The following is a 13,575-nucleotide window of genomic DNA, read 5'->3' as shown; positions in this document are numbered from 1 at the left end:
TGAGGTTGACATCTGGCCTGTAACTCACAGAGATCCACCTGCCTCTGCCTCTGCCTCTGGAGTGCTGGGATTAAAGGCATGTGCTACTATGCTCAGTTCATCTTTTGTGAAAGTAAACATTTTTATGCCTGCCCTAGTTCCTGGATAATGACACGGAGACCTATTGTTTTTATTAAAAGCTTCAGGCACTATAGCTGGGCAGATAAGCAGCTATTCCAACCAGTTCTGGCCTGGCCTACTTCTCAGTCACATGGCCCATTCATTACCTGTCATCTTAGTCTTGCCCTGGCATCTTCTTCTCCATCTGTGTTTCAACGGCAACTTCCTCTCTTTTGTCCCCACCTGAGACCCTTTCTGTGGGCTCCAGAAGTCCCACCTTAACGCTCCAGTCCAGCTATTGCCGGACAGCTCTTTATTTGTCCAATCAGAAGGTGATGGAAAACGATGTTTATAACTTACCAAGACAGGAAATGCTTCATAACAATTACAGTGCTAAAGTCAGGACTGCACACAGATCTCTGGGCACAGAAACCAGCATTTTTATACATCGTACACAAAAACATCCCCAACAAGCTTTGTTTAGCTCTACCATATTGCCCTCACTCCAAAGCAAAGCCTTGTGCCCATTAACCTCCATGCCTCATTCTTCCTGCCTCTCTTTCCCTGAAAATTGCCTTTTGCTTTATGACTGAACAAAACTCCCCTGTGTTTTTGGGCATCTAGGCTGATCCTGCATCTTGGCTATTGTGAACAGCATAGCAATAAATAGATGTGCAGATATCCCTATAGTATAATGATTTACAATCTTTTTGGGTATAAACTCATGAGTGCTGTAGCTGCATAATTCAATGGTTCTACTTTCAGTTTTCTGAGGAGCCTCCAAAATGGTTTTTGTAGTGGACTCACTGGTTTCTATTTCCATCAACAGTGTATAAAGTTTTTTTCCCCTGCATCCCCACAGAATTTATGGTCACTTGTTTTCTTGATGGTTGCTGTTATGATATAAATATCACACACTGCACAACAGGTATGGTACAAGGAAGTTTATTGTGAGAAGGGTGGGGAAGAGAGGGAGAGGAAGTATAGACTGAGTGAGCCATGAGAGAGACAAATGGGCAGTTTGTGAGAGCAAAGTGGGGAGGGGAACAAACAAGCAGAGAGATAGGCAGAGAATACAAGAGGGAGAGGAAAGTGTCTTTTACCTTGGGCCCCAGGAGTCATTGGCAGCAGCAGGTGATGTCAGAGGTTGCTAAGCAACCTATAGGCTAACAGTTGCCATTCTGAATGGTAAGACAGAACCTCATTGTTGTTTTGATTTGCATTTCCCTGATGTCAAATGTGGTAAAACAGTTTCATATATGTTTCATGATTCACTCTACCATTTCGGAAACTCATTGTTTGGTTCATCTGCTCATATTGGTTGGATGTGTTGTTTGGTGTTAGATGTTTTACATACTTGAAATATTCCATACATCATTCCGCTGTTGTATGATTATCTGGCAAAGACTTGTTCCCCTTCAGTGGCCCATCTCTTCACTCTGCTGATTATTTCCTTGACTGTGCAAAAAGAAGAATTTTAAATGGATATAGCAATTTTGGTACAATTATGCAATGGAATACCACTCAACTATTAAAAACAAAGAAATCATGATATTTTCAGGCAAATGGATGGAACCAGAAAAGATCATCTTGAGTGAGGTAACCCAGACCTAGAAAGACACACTTGGTATGTACTCACTTATAAGTGGATATTAGACCAGAATAAACATACTGCAATTCACAGACCCAAAGAAGCTAAGTAACAAGGAGGGACAAGGGGAGGGTATCACTTTGAAGGGGAAATAAAATAGACAGCAGAACTGGGCAGATGAGTGAGGGACAGATGTGGAGAGAAAGAGGTAGGAGGTGAGAGGGGAGGGAACAAAAAGGGAAACTGAGGGGGAACATCTCTTTGTCAAGCTGGAAGTCTTCAACAGGGCAGGCTTCAGGAAGGATATGGGTGTGATTCTAGTTGAGAACTCCTAACAGTTTCAGGTAATACATTAATGTCTTTGACTCACTCAGAATTGATTTTTATACCAGGTGGTATCCAAAGTCTACTTTCATTCTTATATGTGTGGATAGCAGTTTCCCTGCACATTTGATGAGTAGACTGTCTTTTCTCTACTGTGTTCTTGGAGCACTTTTGTCAAAAGGCATGTGGCCACAGTTATGTAGGTTTGAGCCTGTGTCCTGTATTCTATGCCACCGACTGATGTGTCTGTTTCTGTGACATTACCAGGTTGGTTTTGTCACTGCAGCCTGTAGTATAGTTTAAAACCTGGTGATACTGACTGACAATCTATTCTAACCTTCTGGCTGCTTCTCATTTTCTGGCTCATTCTGTCTTTACCTGTGTCTAGCTTATTCTTTCTCTGAAACCTTTCTCTGTACAACTTTCCCAGTAAAATTGCCCCTGCCCTGCTCTCCTAATTCCTCTTTTTCCTGTCTCTTCTGGTGAGAGAGGGGCTCTTCCTATCTCTGGCTCATTCTGTCAAATCCTTCTCTGATTTGTCACTCTGTCTGCTCCTCAAGTAGACATTACTTTCAAACAGCAGTACTTCCTTTTACAAACTTTACCTGTTTGGGATTAAGGGTGTGTCTGTATTCCAGCTAGAGTGGTTGTTTCTGCTCTGGATTACTCAGGCTAGTCACGATAGTCTGTGCTCCCATGTGAATTTTAGGATTATTCCGTTTCTGTGTGGAATAGCATTCGACTTTGACAGAAATTTGTATTGAAGCTGAAGTTTGCTTTTGGTAATATGGCCATTTTCACAATATTGAATTGCCCAATCCATGAGCATAGGAATTCTTTCTGCTACTGTGTTCTTTAGTTGCTTTCATGATTTATTGTTTTTTCTAGAAAATTAGTTTTTACACCTCTATCATCATTGGATTTATTCCTTATTATATCTCTTTCTTTTCTTTCTTTCTCTCTCTCTCTCTCTCTCTCTCTTTTTTTTTGGCTGATGTGATTTGGATCCATTTTCATGTTTTCATGGCGCTTTTGTTATTGTTATTCAATGTAAAGAAGCTAATTGTTTTTTCATGTTGATTTTACATTCTGTTATTTTTCTAAAAGTTTTTTTTTTCAATCAGAGTTTTCTGGTGAAATATTTATATCTTTTTAAATAGAAAATAATGTAATATGCACAGAAGAATAGCTGGACTTTCTCCTTTCTTATTTATATGCTTTTCATTTCTTTTTATGCTTTATTGCTGTGGTTAAGACTTCAAGCACTATATTGAATAAAAGCAGAGGAGTAGAGGAATTTTGATCCAGAAACATGGCTGTTGTGGCAAAGGATCACTTTCTAAAACTTAGGTCTACGTGATCCTTTTGGAATGCAGACATGTCACACACCTTTAACTGCTCTGGTCTGATGCTTGTACTTTGATGCTAATTACTTACCCTTAAAATCTGGTTACTGGTTGGATACACCTATCTTTGTTGTGTAAACTGTCTAAGACATTACACCTGATTGGTTGATTAAAAGCCCTAAAACATGGGCAGAGCAGAATGGGGTAGGCATGGCTAAGGTTCCGGGGCTTTGGGTTCAGGAGAATCTCGGGAAACAGACAACAGACAGACAGATGGGAAGAAAGGAGGCAGGAGGATGCCACAATGGGTTAGTGTGGAGAAGGAACCCTGTAGACTGTGAGGAGGAACTCCAAGGATGGTGTGGATGGAGAAAACACCAAGATGAAAAGTGGAAGTGCGGAGCAGTGTGAAGAAGCAGCGAGAGCGACCCCCGGACAGAGCAAACCCGGGCGCCGCTGTCTCTCCCCCCACCCCATCCGGCGCGTCCAGCACCGACGTTCCCCACCGTCGCCATGCCCCAAAAGGCCGAAGGAAATGCTAAAGGAGATAAAGCCAAAGTGAAGAACGAGCCACAGAGAAGATCTGCAAGGTTATCTGCTAAACCTGCTCCGCCCAAGCCTAAAAAGACCCCTGCAAAGAAGGGAGAGAAGGTACCCAAGGGGAAGAAGGGAGAAACTGATGCCGGTAGGATGCAAACAATCCTGCGGAAAATGGAGATGCCAAAACAGACCAAGCACAGAAAGCTGAAGGTGCTGGAGATGCCAAGTGACATGTGTGCATTTTTGATAACTGTGTACTTCTGGTGACTATACAGTTTGAAATACTATTTTTTTATCAAGTTTTATAAAAATGCAGACTTTTACTTTTTTTTTTTTTTTAAGCTATGGTGTTAGCACACAGAACACTTCATTCTGTGGGGGAAAGAACATACGTGTCACTATCAAAATGTCTCCTAAGCTGGATTGATGATGGAAAACATTTTTCCCTGATAATTTTGAAAGATTCTGTTGGCTCCCAGAAGGGACGTCTCAGTGTTGGCATATGGGGTCATAATGGCCCAAAATGCCTTGTGGTATGGGAAAACTAAATTCATTTTTGTATTCTCCTCCCCCTGTACTATCAACATTGACTTAACTCCCTTAAAACAAGAGACCTGTTGAAACCTGACCCCCCAAATTGGTTTTCCGGTCTATTGGGCGATCTGGACTTTGCAGTGACATCATTGAGTGTCCTCAGAAGAGTGGTGATTCCTTTTATAAAAAATTGTGGATCTTCAGATTGCATATCAATTTTCATTTCCTTTCCTGAAAGTCAGGGTCGGCTTGTGAAAAGTTGTTAAACAACATCCTTAATGTGAAATGTCAACCCTCACGATCAGCTACTTCCCCCTTTTCAAAGCATTGAATGAAGATTTCATTGGGTTTTATAGTGGCTTTCTGATTTTGGTAGTCTATACAAGAAGGGAGTTGGAAGTTCTTGTATACTGTTAATGATTGTCTGCCTATGTCCTGCCTGAAATACCCTGCCTGAAATACCCTGATTGTTTATGGAAAGTGTCTTTAATAAAGCTGGTTACATTAGGCTTGGAAAAAAAGAAAAGAAAAGAAAAGTATAAGTGCTGGAGTCTGCTGGCAGAGTTGAATAGTTCTTGAGTTGGGAGTGAAGATTGAAAAAAAAAAAACGTTAATAAACCAACAAACTACACATGAGATCTTTCCAAGAGGGCTTCTAGTAGAAAACTAGTTGCCTCAGTTTATTCTAGTAGTCCCTTTGCAAGTCAGAGCAAAAGCACAATGAATGAATTCATGAAGAAGTCAAACTCTTTTTACCTCGATCACCTGTTTGTGCGATCCTCACATAAACAAAAGGTATGAACTTGATACGACATCCCGCCTGCTCTCTCAAACAAAAGGAGTGTTATACCCAGTTCGAGAGCCCCCAAAAGATCTACAGGAATCGACTCCATTGCAAAACACATGACGGTCTTTTTATTGTAAATTACAAGCTGCAGCTTGGGCCTACACAGCTCCACCGCCTAAGCGCCGAGGTTAGTTGGGTGATATATAGATTCTGGTCCCTCCCAGCATGCCCACGGCAGGGGCAATTCCTGCCTGGCAAGCATCTATTGGTCAAAATGCTACATTTTGAATCGATTGGCTATAGGAAGGTCCCCAGACCATAATGACCTGGTGTCCCTCCCTAGGGGAATGGGCCAGTTTCCTAGCAACTGTTATCTCTAGCGGGTGGGGAAAGAATGCAGTAAGGTGGTCCTTCCCCTCAGGGCATTACTAGACTTCTCCACCCACATAGTTCAGGCCTTAATAATAGCTGCTAATTTTTAATCTTTTTGGTCTCTCAGGAGGTAGACTTGGCAAAAGGTTTTGCTTATCACTGACTCAGGTGAAGGCCAGGGTGAAAACATGTCTTTCCGCTGAGAGCTAAATAACAAAGCAGCCTGTCAGACCAGCAGCCCCCACATATAAACAAGTATCTTGGTATTATGAGTGGAAGGCAGTCAAAATAAGAATGGGTAAGGCATTAGATGGCCTTCGACGGGAGCTGGGAGCTGGGTGGTGAGGTTATTAAGACAGTGTAAGTAGACTATCTGCCCAGCCCAAGGTAAATAAGACAATTAAAAAATCTAATAGGTATCTGTGTTTTATTTGATTGTGATAGCAGGTAAAATATACCGTCATGAGAATCATTGGGCAAATAATAAACATTATATAGCCCAACAACAATTTTATTTGCAACAACAAGGACCTTAATAGAAGACATGAAATTCTAAACCAGGAATTTTGGGGAAATATAGGAAAAACTTTTCAAGATAGGCTGTTGGAGATTGGTCTGATGCATGTTACTAGCCCTCAAGATCTGGTACACATATCCATGTTGTGTTAACCTACCTGATTGGCTAATTAAACAGCCTATACCTGGGTAGGGCAGAATGTTCTAAGGTTCAGAATGTGGCTAAGGTTCCTGGGTTTGGAGAAGATAGAGAGAATCACAGGAAAGAGAAGGAAAGGAAGAGAGGAGGAAGAAGGAGGCCCTGATGGGTTAGCCTGGAGAAAAAAACCACATGGGGCCAGGAGGAAGGACTCCAATAATGGCTTGGAAAGGCCCAGATGAAGAATAAAAGAAAGTATTTATAAGATTATGGATGGAAGATAGGATGACAAGGTAGATGGATTGGATGGGGTTGGGAGATGGATGGTGAGGATATACAGACAGTAGAGGTAGGAATATCTGCCATGTCCAAGCTAAATAAGGCAATTATAAATCTAACAGGTGTCTACGTTTTATTATTTGTAATAGCAGGTTAAATAAGTTGCCAAGACAATCTTAGGGCTAATAATAAGCATATATAGCCCAACACTTTAAAAAAAATTACTACAACAATAGGCAAATGCTTTCTGAACAGGACTCTTATCTCTTAAGAAAAAGTGACAAAGAAACTTGACAAGTTGGTATATTTTAAAAATTCTTAGAGCAAAGGAAACATAACTGCAATAGGAAAAATTCTTTGCTAGCTATATATCTAAAAGAGGATTAATATCTAGACCAATGGTTCTCAAGATCCTAATGCTGTAACCCTTCATTACAGTTCCTCATGTTATGGTGACCCAATCATAAAATTATTTTGTTGCTACTTCATAAGAATCATAATGCAAATATCTGATATAACACTCAAAAGGGGCCATGACCCACAGGTTGAGAACATGATCTAGACTATAAAAACCTCAAAATACTAAATAATAAGAAATCAATCAAACCAGTGAACAATGGGACTAATAAATGACCAGACAGTTCTCAAAAGATGAGGTTCAAATGGACAATAAACACATGGAAAATGTTCAGTATTACCAGCCATCAGAAAAGTGCAAACAACAACAGCAACAAAGTGGCCTTAGAGTCCATCTCACCCTGCCAACAATGGCAGTCATCATGTGTTCTCCTACTGCAGCTGCTGTGGAGGCTCCTCAAATATCTAAGACCACACAACAACAACAAACACCCATCAGGCCCTGGTAATATGATTTTGAGTACTTACCCAGAAAACATCAAGTCATCATGCCACAGGGACACTTAAACGTCTGTTTGTTGTAGGAAATTTTATAGCAGCTAAGGTTTGCCACCAACGTGTCCATCAGTAGAGTAGTAGGTAAAGAAAGCATGGCTTTTATTAACGCTGGATGTTCTTGAGCTACAGAGACAAAAACTATGTCATCTGCAGAAGGAAGTAGATGCAACTGCACATTATTGCTCCCCATGAACTCAGTGTCAGAAGAACAAACACGACATTTTCTATCATTTCTGGATCCTATCTTTTATAGATAGATTAAAACATCTAGGTATGGAGGACATGAAGTTGTGAAGAAAGGAACGTGGGCTGTGAAACAGTGGAGAATAGGGACAATGTGCTCAGGGCAGGCCGCATACATGTCTGAAAACAGCCTTCAGAACTCAGCCTGACAGATAAAGTTAAAACCAACACAGTGCAGTCAAAACACTGACAAACCATACTAGAAAAAAAAAAAAAAAAAAGGATAGAGTGTGGTCTAAGAGGAAGAACACAGAAGAAAGGGCAAAGGTTGTCTAATCATGAAAACTGAAAAAACACAAAAACAAAATCAAATATATGAAGGAGGAGTAAAAGGATAAGAATATTTGGCATTCAAAAATATTACTGTGTCTTCTTTCTGGGTCCTGTATGTTTGGAGACTGCTGGGTTGGGAAGGCCAGCTGAACTGGGGACTCCCATCCCTCCTACAGTTTAGGCTGGTGCTGCTCCAGACTGCCATCACTTTAGCACTGTCCCTGAGAGCTTACCAGGGGCCCCTGCTGGCCACACTTGGCTTTGCAGTCTTTGCTGGGCAGGCCCTCTTACTCCCTCACCCTCCTGAACTCCCAGAGTTCCTTCACCAAGGAGAAGCTCAAGTTCTAGCTGACAAGAGGGGAGTGTCTCCCAGGTGTGTGGACTGGGGCAAGCAGGCCCGGGGCTCAGATCTGTGTGGGGACCTGTCTTCCTGCTTTCAAAGCCCTAAACTGGAGGCTGTGGCTGGAGTGCAGAGCAGAGCACTGCAGCTTCAGGGATCTCAGACTCCACTGGGACCCTGAAGCTAAGTGTTGATACAGCTGCTGGCCCAGGCTCAGTGCTCTCAAACTCCAGCGTATTCCCAGTTGATAAGGCCAGCTCCAGGCAGACAGGGTGGAGTCCCTTTTCCCATGCACTCCAGTGCCTGGGCCCAGCTGCCTCAGGAGCTCTCACCCTGGAGCCGTGTGGCAGGTTAAATCCAGGTCCCTGCATTGTGATGGTTCCCTGTTGTTGGCCCAGCTAGATCAGGTTTAAAGGAGGATGGCTCCTGGCCACAGCCCTCAGAGCTGGGTCACTGCTGTCCACATCTGGCCCAGCAGTTCTCAACAAGATCAGCAGCTGGACTTGAGGCTTGGGTGAGCTGCGAGCTTGTGCTTGGGCAGAACTGCCAGGCTCTTTGCACCAGGGTCACCTGGCTCATGTTTGGCTGAGTCTCCAACACCTCCCAAAACAGGGAGCCACAGTGTTGGAGCAGAGTTTAGCTTGGCTTTTGAAAGGGACTGGTATTGGCTCAGGACACCCCAAGACTACGTTCCCAGCACAAAGGAGATTTATTTGCTCCAGAGAAACAAAGAGCAGGGAAAATGAGACAAAGACAGGATATACAGGACAAGAGAAAGGGGAAAGAAACAAGGGATATTTGTCCCAGGGCAGAAAGGGGTGTTTCAGGGTGGGGTGGGAATGGCTACAAAGGACAGATGCATTGTCCTTAGGCAAACGGCTGCTTATAAAGGTAAAAGAGGAACTCCCCACCTTAGAGTAAGGTGTTTAATTTTGATTGGGCATGCTACTTAGGGTAGCCAAAGGGGGTTATTGAGTGCTGGACTTCCATATTGTAATAGCTGGACCCTGGTGGTCAGCCTCAGAAGGAGGAAGTGTTCAAATGATGCAATGGACCTTGGTGGCTAGCTTTAGGGATGTAATTTAACAGTTTTTAGCAAGGCAGAGGGGCTGGGGGAGAAGGGCAAGGCCTACCAGGGCCATGCTCCTCATGCTCAGGCTGGCTAGAGTCCCTTCAGCTTTCTTCCTTTTGTTGCATCTCAGCCTTCTGTTTCTACATAAGTTCCAGCTGTCCCATCACCACTTTTATGGGTATCTAAACGAGTCCTCGCTTTCTCTCTTTGTATACCATCTCTCTCTATTTTTTCTTTTTTATTATTTATTTTATTTTATCATGAAAGTTTATTACAATGTACAGTAGGCTCCAGGATAACACTTCCTTCTGGCTGTAGGTGGCAAAGATGTTAGGGCAGGGGATCCACATGTTCCAATAGAGTGGAAGAGGATCCCCACAGCCTCAGATATGAGCAATAACTTACTTTGGGCCAGATTTCTTAATTTCACCTAAGGCCAGGGGACCCTTCCCCACGGCCTTGGATTTTATATCCTCAAGTTTCTTCTGCTCCTTTTTCTGTTTCTTCTTGAAAGCCTCATCTTTCTCATCCATGTCCTTGACCTGCTTCTTGGTCTCTTTCAGGGACTTCTTTTTGCCACCTTCACTGCCCGACGTGACGCCTACAGCCCCTTCATGACACTCTGATCCTAAGTCACCTCTATTTTTTTTCTTATCCTGACGCCCATGAAGTCACCCTGCCTTCACTTATCTGCAAGTCTCTAGCTTTTGACCAGGCTGCAGAATCATAGCAGTTGCTTTTCATCCATTTGTGAAAATTTCCATCTTGTCCATTAATTAGTTCCAGTCTGCTTTGTTCCTGGCCTGTGCCCTGTGAGCTTCTGGCTAAGGGCAGCCAGCTGGGCATTTGGGAGTGCCTCCTCAGAGTTTGACTTGGCTCAGAGAACAAAATAACACAGGCTACGTGGTGCATAAACAGAAATTGATTTCACAGTTCAGAGCCCTGAGAGCCAAAGGTCAAACAGCTGGCAGACCATGTCCTGGGTCTCAGATGGCTGTGACCCACTGTGTCCTTACATGGTGGAAGGGAAGAACCTGGTCTCCTCTGCCCACCCAAAACCACCAGTCCACTATGGGGCCTGCATCTCTGAAAGGCCCTGCTCCTAGCCCCTCCTCCCTGTGCTTGGGTCTCAGCACATGGATGGGAGGTAGACACCAACAGCTGGGCCATCGTGAGGCCCTCTGAATTTCATATCCTGTCTGAGCGTTGACAACCAAGACTGTCCCACTGTCTTTCAGGCCTGGTGTCAGGTGGTGTCAGCCATCTCTGAACTTCTCAACAGTATGTGGCTTCCTGGGGCTCTCCCAGGCAGAGATGTTACATACAAAAATGTTTTCCTTGATGGGAAAGGCTGGGTGAGGGAGAGTGACTGAGTGAGTGGGTGTGGGAGGGAGGAAGGGAAAGGGCAGAGAGCAGGAGGCCGAACGATGGCAAAGAAAAGAGAACATGTTGGCCACAGGAGAGGAATGACCCTGGTGTTGCCACAGGTTCTCCCTGAAGACAGAAAGGGTGATGCTATGAATGGCTTCACAGAACACATCTGGCAAATTAGACAGAATGAGCAAAAGACTCAAGCTACTGGAGCTCACAGTCACCTGAGCAGCTGAGAATGGATGACCCGAGATTCCCTTCATGAACACTGGCCAGTCCCCTCATTTTAGCAAGAGGGCTTCTGGGAGCTTTACTCATCCAGCATGGCCAGGGTGTGGGATGGTAGGGAAAACTCCAGAAGACATGCATGGAAGTGGCCTTATTCTTTTAATTTTTAATTTTTAATTATTTTTCACAACTTATTCATTTTACATCCCAATTGAAGCCCCCTCTCTCAACTTCTCTCAGCCCCATCCTCCCTCCCCTTTCCCTAGTCCCCTGAAAGGGGAGTTCTCCTCCTCTGCCATCTGCCCATTAAGCCTCATCAGGACTGCCTATGTAACTGACATAAAGAACAGCCTTGACACTTCAGTGAAGTGGGACTATGTCTCTCTCGGTATGGAAAAGGTCAGACCCAATGGAGCATCCCAGAGCTCAGGGAGTAAAAGCAAAGCCAGGGAAGTCAGGAATGCAAAGCAGCTCTCAGGGATTAGGGCTTCTTCCTCAGAGTTTCCTCTGAGTTCAGTGCTGGGTTGTCAAAGGACTAAGTAAGTGCTTTGTAACAGTTTCCTCTGAGACTGAAACATTCCATCCTGCAGGAAAACTCTCTTAAAAAAAAAAAAAAGATTTATTTATTTATTTATTTATTTAGACATATGAGCACTTTATTTGCATGTATGCCTGCATGACAGAAGAGATCAGATCCCATTATAAGTAGTTATCAGCCACCATGTAGTTGCTGGGATTTGAACTCAGGACCTCTGGAAGAGCAGACAGTGCTCTTAACTCTGAGCCATCTCTCCAGCCCCAGGAAAATTCTTTAAATAGAAAAGTAAATGACATAAGTAGCTTCAGGAAGTAGCTGAAGCCTACCAGATTGTCTAGGCACCTCTCTGCTAGAGTACAAGCCAAGCTGCAAAAAAGGCTGAGACCAAAGCAGGTCTCAGAAGAAGTAGAAGCCAGCAGAGCTGCCTGTGCATTGGTAAAAACTAGTTCCATTTCAAACTGAGTGTCAAATTAAGTTACTGTGTGAAAAAGAAAAACTTGGGGGTCAACAGGACCTTATTCTTAGCCTAAGGACTGTAACCACAGGATGTCTAGACCACAACCTCATCAACAGTTGAGGCTTAATAACAATCTAAAGAGACTGAGCTCAGGACCAGCTGGCTCATTTCCCCTTACTGTGTAATTGATTTTGTTGTTGTTTGTGTGTTTTGGATTGGTTTTGGTTTTTTGAGACAGGGTTTCCCTGGGTAGCCTTGGCTATCCTGGACTTTGTAGACCAGGCTGGCCTCAAACTCACAGAGATCCACTGCTCTCTGCCTCTTTGAGTGCTGGGATTTATTTATCATAAACTATTAAACAGACATTCATTCTGCTGCTTTAATCTCACCTTACTGCTGCATGCTCAGAAAACAAAACAAAGCAAATATGGCAATGCCTATTCAGCAGAGAATCCCTGAGGTTGAGACAACTGTAGTTTGTGCCTTTAACAACTCCAGCCCAGTCTTCCTTTTTTGCAGCAGTTCTCCGATTGACAGAGTTGTTGCAAAGTTGCTATAAATAAAATTGTTTATCTTTTAAGTTTAAATTTTGTTTGGTGGTCTTTCCCTGGTGGTCTCAAAACCGTAACACCTAGAAGAGGCCTAAGCCAGTGTCACTTGGAAAGGACATTCTCTGTTGAGCTTCCTGCAGGCTGTGAAGTGTGCTCCAGGTTCCCAGTTTTTGTGAGCTGTCACTGGTGCTGGGGGTGGCTTAGTGGTGTAGCTCTCTTTGAATCATTTCTGTTACTGCAAGTAGCCCCTCACCCATACTCTTCTAAGGAACTCCAACCGAACTCTTTGATAAACCAAGATGACCTTTGTGTGTATCTTACTTTGATTGAGTGTAGGATCCCTAACTGGGATGTGTTGCATCTCACCAGGAAAAATTTTGTCACACAACAGTATCTGATACCAGACTGTGATGTGCCTTCTCTTCTTCCTTTTCTCTCCTCCCTGACAGAACTGCCTGCAAAGCCTCCCATTCTGGCTTAGTGTGATGTGGTTAATGAGGAATGTCATAAAGCAATCAATTTGTAGCCTCTTGTTCAGCTGGCTTACGGGTCTCCGGAGAAAAAGCTGTTCCCAATGTATCTCACGGATAGGATATATCTGAGTCCCTGTGGTGAAAGGGCAGCCATGGGTCCCTGTGGAGATGGGCTGCCCCTGGTTGAAGCCCTTGGATCCTCATGCATGAAATGACTGCCTCACCAAAATCATGCTGCAGAGACAGGCCACTTTAACATGGAGTTGGTTGTCCCTCTGAGCCTGACCACACTACGGAGCCAAGCACAAACTTGGACAGTTCTTTCAGTCATGAGGGTTTGAAAAGTCTAAACAACAGACCTTAAAACTTCATCCCTCCCTCATCTTTGCTTCATCCAGTCCAATTTTGGAGACAATAAAGCCAGAGTGTTCTCTCTCCATTGTCCTGTCTACATTTCTTAGTCAGGATCATTCTGAAGTGAGTATTTTCTGTCTATCTCTGTCTGGATTTTTATATTTCAGGGTTCAAGATGGCAGATTGGAAGCTGCCTCCTTGTAATGCTGTGAAAAAATGGAGGAAGGGCCCCA

General features: G+C 43.6%; 1 protein-coding gene and 1 pseudogene across 1 annotated transcript; one reads left to right on the top strand and one right to left on the bottom strand.

The window, feature by feature from the left end:
• Positions 1-3,873: 3,873 nt before the first annotated feature.
• Positions 3,874-4,187, top strand: LOC110550826 (non-histone chromosomal protein HMG-17-like; annotated as a pseudogene).
• Positions 4,188-9,771: 5,584 nt separating this feature from the next.
• Positions 9,772-12,772, bottom strand: LOC110550847 (translation machinery-associated protein 7-like). The gene is made up of 2 exons (XM_060390516.1): positions 12,769-12,772; positions 9,772-9,971 (listed from the first exon to the last, which is right to left on the bottom strand). Exons 1-2 carry the CDS (start codon positions 12,770-12,772, stop codon positions 9,772-9,774), a joined length of 204 nt encoding a protein of 67 aa, XP_060246499.1.
• Positions 12,773-13,575: the final 803 nt, after the last annotated feature.

This window comes from Meriones unguiculatus, chromosome 8 (assembly GCF_030254825.1).
Source record: "Meriones unguiculatus strain TT.TT164.6M chromosome 8, Bangor_MerUng_6.1, whole genome shotgun sequence".
NCBI lineage: Eukaryota > Metazoa > Chordata > Mammalia > Rodentia > Muridae > Meriones > Meriones unguiculatus.
Note: the sequence above shows the minus strand (reverse complement) of the source record. Positions and strands in the feature narration are given on the sequence as shown.